This window comes from Chanos chanos, chromosome 2 (assembly GCF_902362185.1).
Source record: "Chanos chanos chromosome 2, fChaCha1.1, whole genome shotgun sequence".
Classification (NCBI taxonomy): domain Eukaryota; kingdom Metazoa; phylum Chordata; class Actinopteri; order Gonorynchiformes; family Chanidae; genus Chanos; species Chanos chanos.
Genome location: NC_044496.1, coordinates 56,929,220 through 56,944,737, shown reverse-complemented (window position 1 = coordinate 56,944,737; position 15,518 = coordinate 56,929,220). Strand labels below are relative to the sequence as shown.

The following is a 15,518-nucleotide window of genomic DNA, read 5'->3' as shown; positions in this document are numbered from 1 at the left end:
CTGTCTCTGGTGTGCATTTTGTGTCGTCTGTGTTTGTGAAGGAGCGTATGTGTGCGTGTGTGTACGGGAGAGATATCGTTGCATGCGTTGCATGTGACCGATGAGCTGTCGGTCGGCTGGTGCACGCTGAGCATGGGTGACAATAAAGCAGCGTGTGTTTGATTAACAGGAAGCCCCGTACGTGATGTTAAAGAAAAACCATATGCATCTGGAAGGCAATGACAAGTATGAAGGCTACTGTGTCGATTTAGCCTCAGAGATCGCCAAACATGTCGGGATAAAATACAAACTCTCTATAGTCATGGACGGAAAATACGGAGCCCGTGACCCTGAAACCAAGACGTGGAACGGGATGGTGGGTGAACTCGTCTACGGGGTAAGTGTCCTAACAAAGCTGTCTGTTAACCTCAGTTCTCTCCCCTCCTCACACAGACCCAACAAAGTAATAATGAGGTCATAATAAAATATGTCCACTCTTATATGTCGTAATGAAGCTGAGAATCTTTAGACCTAAAAAAAAAGCCCTTCATTTTTGGTTTCCATTCAGAGCTGCCACTGAAGGGTTACCTCAGTTTCTCAGACCAGTTCAGGAGGACCTGGGTCCTTTGGGTTTCATTTCTAATACCCACTGTGCTCCTTGCTGAGCTGGAGAGAGAAAACACTGGTTTCTTCCCAGGTGAAAACCAGCCTCTGGTCATGAGGACTGTGGGACCTCAGGTCCTCAGGACTGCGTTTGGGAAAACCATGGATTACTCAAACACATTTCACTCCTCATATGCTTCCTTATTTACTATTTTATAGGCATTTTAATCATTTGAATTTATTTGTTTATGTTTATTTAAAACAAAACATTTCTTTTTCTGGTGAAAATGGCTGCGGTATCGTTTGACCGGTCAAAAGCAGTCTGACTGTGTAGCGGAGTCTTGTCGGTTCTCAGGTACGGTTCAGGTGTGATCAGCGCCAGTCCTGGCTCGTTGCCAGGACAGTGTTTTGAAACACACTTCTTCTCAGCATGAGATTTTTTTCAGAGTCACCTCAGCACGGCTTCGTCGGAGGGAAAAAGAAAGCCATTTTTCTTCACGGGTCTGGGGCAACTGGCCAGTTCTACATTTGTCAGAGTGCTCAGGGGGTATAAATGCAGGAAACTCGATGAAATCATTTCTAATTCCCCACGCCTGCCGTCGTGAAGGAGGGCCGTATACAAAATGCATGAGGGTTAGGTTAGCGCATGTGTTCAATTTCCCGACCATCAGCCGGCGAGATTGCTTGGTTTGACGCGTTAACGGTGAGAATTATCCTCCAAAATGGAAGAGTCCACTCTGGGCAGATAAGTCGGGGAAACATTTCCCATCGCCCCGCTATCAAACATCTCGAAGGGCCTCTATGACAACCAGGTGGGACGAATGGAGACAAGAGCTTTTAACCTTTTGACCGGTGAAACGAATTTGATTTTGGTTGTCTTTTAAAGGTTACCTCAAAAGGTGACCTTTTATGGCTCTCTTAATCTCTTTATTGATTGACAGTTGCTGAAAAACCCATTAAGATTGAATGGTTACAAACATGACACCGTGTGTGTGTTTCTAATGAACAAAGAGACAAATTGTCTTTGCCCGCACAGTGGGGTTTTGGTTTTTTTTTTTTTGTTTTGTTTTTGTTTGTGTTTTTAGAGTGACCCCAAGAAAAACCATTCATCTTTATGTTGCTTTATTTCATTCTGATTGTATGATCAATGCAGGGAGCACACTCATGCTCAAATCGGTGTCCTTTGTGAATCAATGCCTTTTTGGGCCAACGGCTGTTATTTGATGAATGACTTCAGCAAAACACGCCGCTTGCATTGTCTACATGAACAGTTGGCAGCGAATTCCTTTCTGCTGATTTTACAAAGCTACAGCGTGTCAAAAAAAATGGTTCCATCTTCCATCTTTTTGGGTTTTGTTTTGTTTTTTTTTGGTAGTGTGGTGACGGTGATAGCAGAGAGAAGTGTTTCACTGTTAAAAATACATGTAGATGAAAAAAGAGAAAGCTATTACATCAGGACACTCAGGAGACACCTTGAATACAGTTTGATGGACAGTAGTCGAGTTGGTTTATGGAAACTGTCTTGATTCTTTTTCTGTCTTTTTTCTTTTTCCTGCTGCTTTTTTTCCTAGTTTTAATAAGCATTTCAAAGGCAGCAGTTTAAATCCCAGACATTTTTTTCCCTTTTCACAAATTCCTATGGCACATATCTACTACCTGAGTTTTAAAGTGAAAAAGGAAAAAAAAAAAAATCAATCATTTCTAAAGCTGGGCCATGGTGGAATTTTCAGGGCACATTTCTGTGTTTTCAATAAATCACTCACAGTAGAGTCTTAATTAGCCATTTATATGCAAATGAACCCATGATTTATTGAGGCAGAGCGGTGGAGTCCTGTACAGCATAACTGTAAGATAAAAGGAAATTAATATTTGCTGGGCTTTTGTAACTGTCATTCACCTGCGAAGTTTCCCTGACCTTATCATGCCTTCTTTCTTTCTTTATTTATTTTGCCTAAGCTGTAGCATTCGTTGCAGGAGCGAGGAAAGATTGTTGACATGGTTTCCGTTTTTGACAGTATGTCATAATAATCTGGTGGGGTTAAGCAGGAGCCTTGTCTGCGCTCTCCACCTCAACCCCTTTTTACATCTTGATCTCCATGGTTACAAGTGCATGACATTCCCAAAATGAAGAGTTAGCAGAAGAGCAGGCATCGGTACTCCATTAGATCCTGGGTACTGTTTGTGTTCTCATTACGTTCTCCCTGTTTATGTCCTTTTCAAAAAATTAAAAAAAAAAAAAATAATAATTTACGTTTAAAAAAAACAAAAACGACAACAACAACAAAAAACTGTTTATGCTCTGACCCAGCAAAGCGGGACAGCTTCAAGACCTAAGGCACAGCTGCACAGTAAATTTCATTGTACAATAATGTGCAATGACAATAAAGGCATTCTATTCTATTCAATTCTATTCTATTCTGTTCTATGTCATCCTTTTGTGTGGTCTGTCACTTTTGTACAGTTTAGGCAAAAAAATAATAATAATATGCTTATCATGTTTTTTTTAGACATTCATTACTGTTCTGAGATGTTGAATATCCGCTCTTTTATTTAAATGTATTATTTTAATGTTCCATTTGTTTGCTCTGAGTTCTCCACTGTAGCGCAAATATATCCTGGAGCAACAGGAAATCATTTGTTTTTTATTCTTCTTCCGGAACTTTTATTTAATTTGTGGCCACGAGAGACAGCCTAAGGAAGTTTCTCATTTGACATTATTTGACTAATGTTACTCTCAGCCTCGGATCTGACTCATTAACAGAGTCAACAACAGTAAAGTTTAGATGTGATGAAAAAAGTTACCAGGGAGAACAGCAGCTATCTGAATCTTGTTAATAGTTTGTTGATGTCAGCAGTTTGTAGCTGGGGTTTGTTAAACTGGGCGTACGTGCCCAGCTTAGACCAACTAACAGATGACTTACGTTGTCCTTGTTTCCAGAGGGCAGATATAGCCGTCGCACCGCTAACTATAACCCTGGTCCGAGAAGAAGTCATAGACTTTTCCAAACCCTTTATGAGCTTGGGCATCTCCATTATGATCAAGAAGCCTCAGAAGTCCAAGCCGGGCGTTTTCTCGTTCCTCGACCCCCTGGCCTACGAGATCTGGATGTGCATCGTTTTCGCCTACATCGGCGTGAGCGTGGTTCTGTTTCTGGTCAGCCGGTTCAGCCCGTACGAGTGGCACCTCGACGAGACCGATGAAGCCAAAGATCCCCAGACCCCTCCTGACCCGCCTAATGACTTTGGGATTTTTAACAGCCTTTGGTTCTCACTGGGGGCCTTCATGCAGCAGGGCTGTGATATCTCACCAAGGTTGGTGGCCTGCACCATCACATCTGCATCTCCGCATCAACGCTTCGCTCTTTAAAGTTCCACTCATCAAAGAGCCAGAACTCATTCCCGTGTTTTTGTGTGTGTGTGTGTGTGTGTGTGTGTCATGCAGCTTTCCATCAAAAACATACTGAATATACCATTGCTCTTTTTCATGCTGTACTGTAGTCAGCTAGACAGTATGGTTAGAGCTTACAGAGATAGCTTTTCTCTCTACTGCAGATATAGACACAGTGATCTGTACTGGCCAGGGGAGGGACTTTGACTGTGCCTTGGATTTACTCTGTCTGCCTGTATTAAAACACAGAGCTGATTTTGCTGATGATGTATATGCTGTAATAGAGGGGGGGGTGGCCCAGGCTAACCCACATTATCTTGTCTCTGGGACTTCTACATCTCTGGCACTTTGTTCTCACCAATCTAACTGTTTGGTCTTAGTGATAGAGCAATAGAAAAGCCATAAATATTCACTTTATCATGCTCTCTCTCTCTCTCTCTCTCTCTCTCTCGCTCTCTCTCTCTCATTTAGCTTATCTCACTCTTTCCTCTCTGTCTGGTGACTCTGTCATCTCAGCGCTTTGCAGGCAGCTGTAAAGAAGTGCGGCTGTTGGAGTTTCTTTTTTCTCGCCACAGCGGGAAACCCATTCATTAGGATTTCATCCTGACACAAGTTGTCATAGATCATTTCGCAGAATTCCTGATTCCTCGACGGAGGTTGACGCTCTTGCTATTCAGGAAAAGGCTTTAAGGGCAAATGAAAGTTATATTAGTGAAAGTTTAGTAAATGAGGCTGAAAGTAAGGACAGTGTGAACGGCTTCAGTTTAGATCGAGAATAACGCGTCACACTCAGACCAGATGGTCACTTCAGCTGTCAGTGGAGGTGGAGGAGTAATTGTCCCTCCTTAGCGGGATACAGTGGAGGAGAACTATCTAATATAACATTGATTGTTTTACACTTCCCTCCCAACTGTGTGGCTGCGGGCAGTTTTTCACGTGGGTCAATGATATCTTAAATTCCATTAAAGACCCCTGTTGACATTTTAATTCAAAATTCAATAATTATACTGGATCGGCCCATAAAATGCTGTAATGTACGCTGACATTTATGTTTTTCGCTAGATTACGTGACTGGCAGAAAGAAAAAACAGCCAGTCATGCATATCCGAGTCCCCAGAACATTCTCCTCTCCCCTAAAGCAAGTTCTTCTTCTTCTTCCTCTTCTTCCTCCACAGCTGAGGAAACTACATATTAATCCCGTATAGCCCATACAGTTTTGTGTTTGTGCTTGTAATGTCAACAGATAATTAAAAGAAGAAAAAAAAAAGATTTTAGTGAATGCAGTTACCCAAAGCTTTGAGTCGGTACGTACCATTTGAAGATACGTCCTCTCGGATTCTTTTTTCCTCCATGATCCGAGGATTCAACGGACTCTGTTCTTGTGTCGGAAGGCCTGGATGATAGCGATGTGGTCATGTGTTCCATTATTCCACTGTTACCCTGTTGATGATAAAAAAAGATGAACAGACATATACATATAAATGGATAGACCAAGCGCAGGGCTCTGTCAGCAGTTCTTTTAGCTTGGCCTATTTCACACGAAATTGCTCAGGAATTAAACTCCAATGGTGTGGCAGAGAGCAGACTGCTTTAAATCTTCACAAAGCTGTCAGATGCCCTTCATGTTGACAGTCCCATGTCTTTTTCTCATTACGACCTGTCATGAGTTCTTAAACTACAATTTAAGATCCAGTTCCCATTTCAGTTTCCCTGTTTACACTTAATTCAGTTTCTAATTTAGTTCTAAGCTCCTGAGGTGTGAAATAGAATTAATGATATTTTTAGCTTAGGCCGTGTGTTTGTTTATTGAAGCATAGAATGTTTTTGGGTTTTTTTAACCGTTTTTTTTTTTTTTTTTGCAGACAAACAGAAGTTCACTCAGCAATCAGTCAGTGCCTTAGATATATCATCATTCTTACATTTCTGCTTCTCATTCAGAGGGAAGAGACGAAATTGATTGCTTCAGTATCTGACAAAAACACACCGAGCCAGTCTCACATCTCACATACACATCTCTCTTGAACCGTTAAAATGCCTTGAAATAGCATCACCTGGAGTACCATCACCTGTGCTCTGTGTTGATGGAAATTATATCTCTACGGAATATGCAATGCTTTTTTACTTACCTTTCTCTTCTCTTTGTGTCTGTCTCTGTGTGTGTGTGTGTGTGTGTGTGTGTGTGTGTTTGTGTCTGTGTCTGTTTGTGTGTTTTTTTGTCTGGCTGTATATGTATGTGTGTGTGTCTGTCTGTTTGTTTGTCTGTGTGTGTACGTGTGCATTTGTCTGGTTGTGTGTGTGTGTGTTTCTCTCTGTCTGTATGTGTGTATGTGCCCGTCTCTTTGTGTGTGTGTGTGTGTGTGTGTGTCTATTGTAGGTCCTTATCGGGCAGAATAGTAGGAGGTGTCTGGTGGTTCTTCACCCTCATCATAATCTCGTCCTACACTGCTAACCTGGCTGCCTTTCTCACAGTGGAGAGGATGGTCTCACCAATAGAAAGTGCTGAGGATCTGGCCAAACAAACAGAGATAGCTTATGGAACGCTGGATTCTGGTTCCACTAAAGAGTTCTTTAGGGTAAGTCTTGTGAAGGGTTGTCTCCTGACACGAGACAAGCAAGCATGACGGAGTTCAGTTCTGGAGCAGATCTCTCATTGCGTCCCAGCGGAAGAACCGTTTGAAAGGTTGACGGACATTTATGCTCCTCAAGTCAGAAAACGACCTTGTGAGAAGAGTTTATGATGTTGCAGTCCATTTAAACACGTGATTCAAAGAGAGAGGGGGAAATGTTGACATCAAGTGTTTTACTGTCTAAAAAAAAACAGAATTTCATCCTATTCTCATAACGAATTAGTGTAATTAATTACCTGAATTATTTTCTAAGAGGACATTTTTCACTTCGCATATAAAATTCTCTCTGAGCTGTCCGGAGCCCGTGTTTTCTTATGTTACGTGGATATGAGCGTCCAGTCAGTGAAACGCTGAAACTCATGCAGAATGTGTTGATAGTGTAGTCATTAAACTAGTGAAGAATTGTAAGGCAGGTGCTTGGTACAACCTGGAGGTAGCGGGACTGTCAGAATGAGTAAGGTAATGGCAGGGATGAGTCTCGCAGGCGATAAAACAGAGCCCTAATCAAAGTCCACATATCTTCTGCCCACCCAAAGAGGTCAGCTCACAAAATATAATTAGTTGCTTTGCCTCTGCCAGCAAATTGGACGTGATGAGAAGAAGCCCAGAGGGTCAAACAGTGCACTCCAAAGACTCTGGAGATGAAGTAAGCAATATGTCCACAGGCTCGCCAGGACCGGCGTTGCAATTAAGTTTCCAGTGAAGTATGTGAGTGGTTCATCGCAGAGGCAGAGTGACCCCTGGAGAGAACTGTGGACCGTATACCAACTTAGATTTAAATTTTTTAAAAAAGAAAAAAAAAAAATCACCTTTCCAGTGCCAACGCTGAACTGTGTACCGGGTTTTTTGGGGGGGGGGGGGGGGGGGGGGGGGGTTGTTACATAAAAGAGACATTGTTTTTTTTTGTTTTTTTTTTAGAGCCAGCAGAGCTGATGTTTGGCTAAGATGTTTTGCAAAACTACCACTACCCTGTGCAGCGCCACCCCCCCCCCCCCCTCAGCCTGCACCATCCTGAATGACTTGTTTTCCGTTTTACAGCTGGAGTTTTGTGGCACCATGTTAGATCCTTTCCTTTAGAATCGTCATGGAACTAGTGGAATAATCATTGAAAACTAGAGTTACTCCATACTTCACTATTACGTTCACAGAACAGTGTGAAAATTAGTCCACGTAGGATCGTTTGTTAAAAGCGTCTTAGGAGAGAGGGTCTTGCGGTGATGGGTGATGGGCGAGGCTTGAGAACGTGTGGAATATACTGACTAATACACGAACAGCATGCGTCCAGTTATCTGGAGTACAGCCTGACAATAACGCTCTCAGTTACACTGACGTCGACGAGCAGGAATCGGCAAACTGAGACGGAGGCAGTAGGGAGATCTCTGTCCCCATCAATTACCGAGCATGTTTGCATGCTTTCTGATGCTCGTGGAGAACTCCAGCTAAGCTCTGTCAATTACAGGTTTGTTTGGGATCTGCTGTTTGATGTCATTAAAGGTTTGCACGAAGACAACTGGGGGGGGGGGGGGGGGGGTGCTTAGGGACCTGCAGATTTCACATACTCTATATAATGAGTGTCCTAGTTACAGTCTAAGCTTTCAAATTTAGAATGACATGTGTGAACCACGATTCCAGGGGACTTTTAATTAAAACTGCAGAGGGCTGACGAAGAGAGAAAAAAAAACATTCTGATTAATAGGGGTTGAAGTTCTTGTTTTTGAGGAAATACATTGCGGCTTAATTAGACCCATATGGGAGAAAGCAGCTGGAAATTTTCAATCAGCCACAACATTCGGAACAGGACAGATGTCACTGTCTTTGACGTGGTCCCATCAATATTTTATAGAATTTCTCCTCTGTTTGGTCTCCTCCTTTCTGCTTTCATTTTTATTTTATCATTTTTATTATTATTTTTTTATTTAGGAGTTTGTCGATTGTGACGAGCCCGTTAATGCAGGACTGAAAACTGTTTTGTACAAACATGTACTCTGAATTTAGACTCATTGCTTTGAGTTATGTATTCCTGAAACTGTGATTTGATCCAGGGCTAGGAATATGTGCAATAATATAAGCAGGTGAGAACACAAAGTTTTCTCTTGGTTTCCAAACTCAGAGTGCATTCAAAAAATATTCTTTTTCAACTTTAGGATGAAAAGAAATATTTAACTGATTATTTCCCTTTCATACTATGCTGATGATTCAAAAAGGGGCCAAGGTCATGGATAGTTAAAAATGAAAGCTTTTTATGAAAAATCATAAAATTTAAACCTAAACGTCAAATCGCCAAAGTACATCACTGAAGGCTGAGCAAAGACCAGAGAGAGGTGACAAGTAGAATTAAACAGTACACTGATTTGTGTAATAAGGATCATAAGATGGAAATGCGTTTTTGAGGGAAACATTAGATCTGAATGTTTGTTTAACATTTTAAGGCATCTCTCTCAATATGGTGCACATAAAGGTTCAAACATATGGAGTCTTGAGGGTTTGGATGGAGTCATTCAAAAGCTTTGCCCGTTTTTTGTTTTTTTTAAATCAAGTAGTGATTCCTTATGTGACCGTACAGACAGGAGGCAGAGTTTAATCTCCATAGCCGGCCCCGCTGATGACAGAAAACGTTGTGGACATGATCTGTCCGTATTCATTTGCCAAAAGGCGTCGATCGTAAAAGTGCGGCCGTGTTTTCTAACAAAGATGGAGCATTCGTAGCTTTTGCTATCACTCGCGTTACATCTCGCCACAGAGACAATACATTCTGCAGGGAACAAACAGTCTCTCTGCAGTCATGTTTTTGTGTGGAGAGAAAGAAGAAAACTTGATCAATGGCCCCTCAAGGCGCCTACATCTGTCTCTCCCATAACATGCACCAGCTGGTATGGGAATCTCCCATGGTGTACTCCACTAAACACCCCAAGACTGCCCTACCACTGGGTCCCTCACCTGCCCACCCAAGGGCTGCGCGCACACACACACACACAAACACACACACAAACACACACACACACACACACACACACACAAACACACACACACACACACACACAAACACACACACACACACACACATACAAACACACACACACAAACACACACACACACACACACACAAACACACACACACACACACAAACACACACACACACACACAAACACACACGCTCGCTCACTTGCTTACGGCTACAGACAGTCTCGCAGGACAGTGTTACATCTGAAAACTGCATGTTCACAGTCTGAAAAGAAAGAAGAAACATGCAATAAACATAAATCCAGACACGCAAGTTGAATTCAGTCAAGATTATTCATATTGTTGGAATATGTAAGATTCTGTGTGAAGTCTCATTCATGTTTTGATTTCAGATTTAAAGACTCAATGAAGAATGTTCTAGCTTCCCCTGTCATTATTTTAGAGTTCATATGTGGCATGCTTTCATGTTCTATGAATAATTGAGTAACATTGTGATAATGGCTAAGAAACATTTGTGGAAGGCTTTCTCGGAGACCATAGACCATACATAATTTCTCACAGCAGACCCACACACGCAGCATACCGCTAAAAGGTAAAATAATGAATAAATAAATAAAGAAATAAAAAAATCAGGGATCAGGAGCTTTAATATAGTCTCTCCTGTATTTCCCAAAGCGTGAAAATCAATTTCACATCTGAGCAATTATGGTACAAGGACACTATAGCCTCTGTATTATACAATGGAATATGTGCCTACCCATACAATCAGACGCTGGCCTCTCTCTGAGCACACGCACAGAGACAGGAATCCTGCTCAGATCTCAAGAATAAGTGTCTAAAAGGAGAATGAACACAGATAACAGGGTAGGGAAATGCAAGAGGATGTGTGTGGTGTGTGCGTGTGTGCATGTGTGTGTCTGTGAGTGTGTGCGTGCGTGTGTGTGTGTGTGTGTGCGTGCGTGTGTGTGGGTGCGTCTGTGTGTGTGCGTGTGCACATGCGCGTGTGTGCATGTGTGTCCATGAGTGTGTGTGTGCGTGCGTGTGTGTCTGTGTGTGTGTGTGTGTGTGCGTGCGTGTGTGTGTGCGCGCGTGCGTGTGTGTGTCTGTGTGCGCGCACATGTGTACATGTGTGTCTGTGAGTGTGTGTGTATGCGTGCGTGTGTGTGTGTGTGCATGCGTGCGTGCGTGCACCATGCATCTCAATGCCTATCCCTAGGCCCAGTTCTGCTGACTTTGTCTTAGTGGTTAAAGGGTAGGATTTAACGGCTGAGATTAGAGGTGCTTCACAAAGAGCGAAAATCCTGACAAAACTAATGACACACTCATCTGAAGCAGCAATAACCTTCAACTCAGCCCAGTGTCCTCAGAGGGCCTCTGTCTAACTCAAAATGATCTGAAACAACACACACTTACAAACACACACACACAGAAAAATGATGCCAAGTTATTAGATTCATGCACGAAGGCGCAGAGCTAGTCAGCTGGTGTTCTGGGCGTAGCGCACATCAGTGACAAGTAAGCTCCCCCTCGAGTCTCCGCTCACTGCGTCGCACAGTTAAAGTAAAGATTGCGCTTTTTGATATGGAGAGGACTCCTGTATTGTAATCAAACTAAATCATATAAAAGCTAAAGTTTGAGGGAGATGAGGGGGTTGCTGTTGTGCAGTGCTATAAGGGGGGGGGGGGGGGGGGGGGGGTTGAATTGCTCTGTCGTCATTAAGTGCTGAGGGGGAAAAAGAAGGTGGGGTATGATGAAAACAACCTGCAATGCGTAGAATGAATTCATCAGATTCTATCTCTCTCTCCCTCTCTCTCTCTCTCTCCCTTTCTCTCTCCCTCTCTCTTTCTCTCGCCCTCTCTCTCTCTCTCTCTCCCTCTCTCTCCCTTTCTCTCTCCCTCTCTCTTTCTCTCGCCCCCTCTCTCCCTCTCTCTTTCTCTCGCCCTCTCTCTCTCTCTCTCTCTCTCTCTCTCTCTTTCTCTCTCCCCCTCTCTCTCCCTCGCTCTCTTTGGGCCATGTGTGCACAGCATGTTGGAAATTCTGCCTAACTCAAAATCAATACAGATTAACTCTGTGTTAGTCTTGTGGGGGCTCCTTTACTCTGACTTTGGGCTGTAATTATGTCTTCCTTCCCCCTGCTGCTTTTTGTTGTTGTTTTTTGTTTGTTTGTTTTGTTTTTTTTTTCGGCCAATGGATGGAAAGCAGGTTGTTATAAAAGGTTGTGGTTTGCGGTGTTCATGCTTGCTGATGATTTTTTTAACGTCGCAGGGGTGTTTCATGGGCCCACTGGTTCAGCTCCACAGCAGATGCTGGTCAGACTGGATAAGATGCTTGTCATTACCCTCCCTCACTAACACATTTCCTGTGAAGCCACATTTTCTCTGAGCCCGCCCCTGCGAGCTGTCCACGCACCGTTTTATGTGGTGGTGGACTTAACCGTGAGGTTTCTCTGCCTCTTCCCACTGTGATGGGTATCTTTGATCCAGCTCTTTAACACTGCTTAGTTACCCATCTGCACATTGGCAGCTGCAATCTGTGGTCTCAAGCACACTTTGAGAATTTTTAAGTGAAGGAGGTTTGTTTTAGGTATCTAGTGTGTGTCATTATCTGTTACCATCCTAATATCCTTCAGAGGCATTGCAGATGAGTCCAGCAGCAAGAGGGAATCGTGCTAAACATATTGCTCTGACCACTGTTCTGGCTAAAGTCAGAGTTTATTGTGTGGGTGAGATAGGGGCATAGTTGCAGGATACTGCGTTGTGTACAGAAGGTTTACAGGCAAGTTCTGACCCTGTGCTAACACTAAGCAGTCCTCTAGTCCTCCATACACGGAGCAAAAGGAGGAGGAGGAGGAGGCAGGGGAGACCACTCCTCATGTGTCTGAGTGTTCTTCCTGATGACACTATAAGTCCTACTCAGACAGGGTCAATATCTGCCTCTCTCTCCCTCTCTCTCTCTGTCTCCCCCCCCCCTCTCTCTCTCTCTATCTCCCTCGCTCTCTCTCTCCCTCCTGCTCTCAGCACTTACCCTTCTCAGGCCCTGTTATCTGGACATCCACAGCACTGCAAAGTGACATATTGGAGTCCAAAGTGAAATGGAAGCTGGCTTAAAAACAAAAACCAAAAAACCCTTCTCTCTCTCTCTCTCTCTCTCTCTTGGTTCTGAGTGTTTTGACAGGCGAAGCAGTAGAGTTATCCTATTTTGGCTTCAGTAGTAGTCCATGCCTGCTCTGATATTGATGAATTGACTTCATAAAGCAGCGAGGCAGCTCGCGTTCTCTCTGCAGTAATCAATGCCACAATCCATTCTTTCGTGCTCATTTGGGAGTGTCATCTTCAGCCGCCTTGCTCTCGGCTGTTAGTTAAATTCCCGGTGTCTTTGGGAATAGATCCTTAAATGAACGTCCTTCTGAAGACCTCGCGCTGTGGAAACACATGGCGTCCCCATGACAAGGCGTCCTCGTGAACACACAGGCTCTTTTAGAACTGCAGCATTTGCTCTGATTTTTATTATCATTATAGATAAGAGTTATTTTCAAAATATATGTGCTGCACTCATTTGCAGATGCATTATGTACAGTAATGGTCCACTCGTGTTCTCTGCTTTTAGTCGTTATAATGGATGGTAAGAGACGTTGGGTTGGTGTACGCTGAAGCAGTTGCAGCGTGTCAAGGTTAATGGTGTTGTTTATCAACTCTGTCGTGTTCATGGTGGTATTAATCTCAGCCCTATTTGAAAGTGTTTCGGTTACGGATGGTGATGTATCTCTTTTTGATGCTAAACACACCTGCTTTGCTTTGAGAGTTTATGCCTTTGCAATCTCAAGAGGATTTTGATGTGAACTCGATTCATTCTTAACGATAATTGTGTTTTGTTTAAAAAAAAAAGGAAAAAAGAAAGAAAGAGAAAAAGAAAAAGATAAAGAAGACAAAAAAATTATATTCACTCTGTCACTCAAAGTTATTTTTCAGAGAAACTTTAAAACGGTGTTAGTAGTCAGACTCATAATAACACAGGCATTTGCGTGGCAGGTACCGGCAAACCGCTCACGTCCGCATATCATTGTAAGACTGGGTGAATTTGGACTGAAAGCTTTCCCATAAGAAAGAATGCACGGCCAGGCCCAGTTGGAGTGCAGTTGCAACTTACCTCCTCCTGTCTTACCTCCTCTCTTATTGCATTGCATGGTTAAGTGGCTACTCTGGTCCCTTTGTCCCTGCTCCACTATCCAGCCTCTCCCCATCCGAGTTGATGACGGTCCCCTCGACCGTGGTAATCACACTTTTCCGACTAGGGTGACTCACCCCTAACCAACCCCACATCTAACAAACCACCTGGCCTCCGCACACCCAGCCTTCCCCTCTGGTAGCAAAGAGCTTAAAGGCAGACTTCACAGCTCTGATCCAAATGAACTGGTTGTCTCCGAGACTTGACTGTTAAAGTCCATTTGTGAGTTAATTCATCTGACTAAATTCTCCTCCGACAGGATGCATCATCTGAAGGTTGGTGGGTTAGGTCGTCTGTACTAAAGAGCGCCTGCAGCCAAACGGCTGATCATGCTGTTCCAAACTATTACGGGCCAACTTTTATCCCCCTCTGCATTCCACTTCTTGAACTATATTATGGTGTTATTCCTGAAAAGCCATATGGTTTTTGTTCTGGTTATAGCTTTATCACAGCAACTCTCGAGGTCCATAATGATATTACAGCTGCCATTGCAATGAAACAGAGCAGTGCTGCTGTTTTCATTGTTTTGGCATTAGGTCTCTGACACTGATGACCACCAAAATCTCACAGATAGGTGAGAGAGCTGGTGCCTCTGGAGACTTTCTCAGCCTGGTTCTCAACTCATCTTTCTGAGAGAGTGCAGTGTGTTAAGCTAGAACATCTGCTGTCTCAGCCATTGCCTGTCGCCGAGGGAGTGCTCCAAGGCTGAATCTTAGACCCCTTGCTCTTTCTCCATTTACATAAACGATATATTTCCACCACAGCTGGCAGATGTTCATCCATCCATTTATATGCAGAAGACACAGTTCTGCACTCAGATGGACCTTTTCCCAGCTCTGTCCTGGTCTGTTTTTAGCAAAGCTTTGATGTGATCCAGAGTCTTCCTCCACTCTGAACTCTGCACTAGTGCTTTTAAAACAAATGTTACGTGGGTTAGCAGGGAGGATGCGTTCGCCTGCTGTGCTATCATTAGCAGTCTCCGTTGAGAGCTTGAGGCGGTTGTTTCATACAAACCTAAAGGTATTTGTCTAGACAATGCCCTGTCCTTCACCTGGAACACAGCGACACTGAAAGCAAAAGGGAAATACAGCCCTGGCTTTTTATACTTAACTGTCTCTCCTGCATTCCCTCAGCTAAACAAACTCTGATACAAATGGCCAGTCCTTCCATGCTAAACTATGATACTGTATTATCCAGAACAGAGGGGAAGGATGGCCCTTGGCAGCTTGGTGTTCTGTACCTATCTGTTATTGAGTGAGTCTTTAATATTCCTCACTGCACTCTGTAATTCGCCTGTAAACTGACCGTCCTTGCTTAGCTGTTGGGAAAAGCATTGGTTTGTGTTCATTTTATAAAAACTTTCCTTTTTGGTCTCTGTGTTGTTGCCTGAGACTCATTTGGAGAAACTTTCATTCTCTACCTGATTCCCTACGCAATCTGCCCGTTACAATCTGTTTACTTTCCCCAAAGCCAAGACCTCCTGAGGCTGGTCCTCGTTCCAATTTGCTGCAGCCAGCAACTGGAATGAGCTTCTCAAGATATTAAAATTAGACAACTCAGTATCTCCTTATCTGCTTCAAAGTATTCAGCTGCAGATAATATTTCATCGGAGACATTAGCTCGCTGTTGGTATCAGATAGCAGAGCACATTATTTGTCTTTGTTATGTGTTCCCTTTAAACACGTTTTAATGCATATAGAGGCAACCTGTTAACAGTGTTGTAATTATAGCGTTT

General features: G+C 43.2%; 1 protein-coding gene across 2 annotated transcripts in view; it reads left to right on the top strand.

Moving 5' to 3' along the window:
• The window catches only part of gria3b (glutamate receptor, ionotropic, AMPA 3b), an 82,755-nt gene that overhangs the window by 58,994 nt on the left and 8,243 nt on the right, over positions 1-15,518 (top strand). For both annotated transcript variants that reach the window (XM_030766652.1, XM_030766651.1), the window contains exons 10-12: positions 170-376; positions 3,521-3,894; positions 6,345-6,543. In XM_030766652.1, coding sequence (XP_030622512.1) covers positions 170-376; positions 3,521-3,894; positions 6,345-6,543 — 780 coding nt within the window. The remainder of the gene's footprint in view (positions 1-169; positions 377-3,520; positions 3,895-6,344; positions 6,544-15,518) is intronic.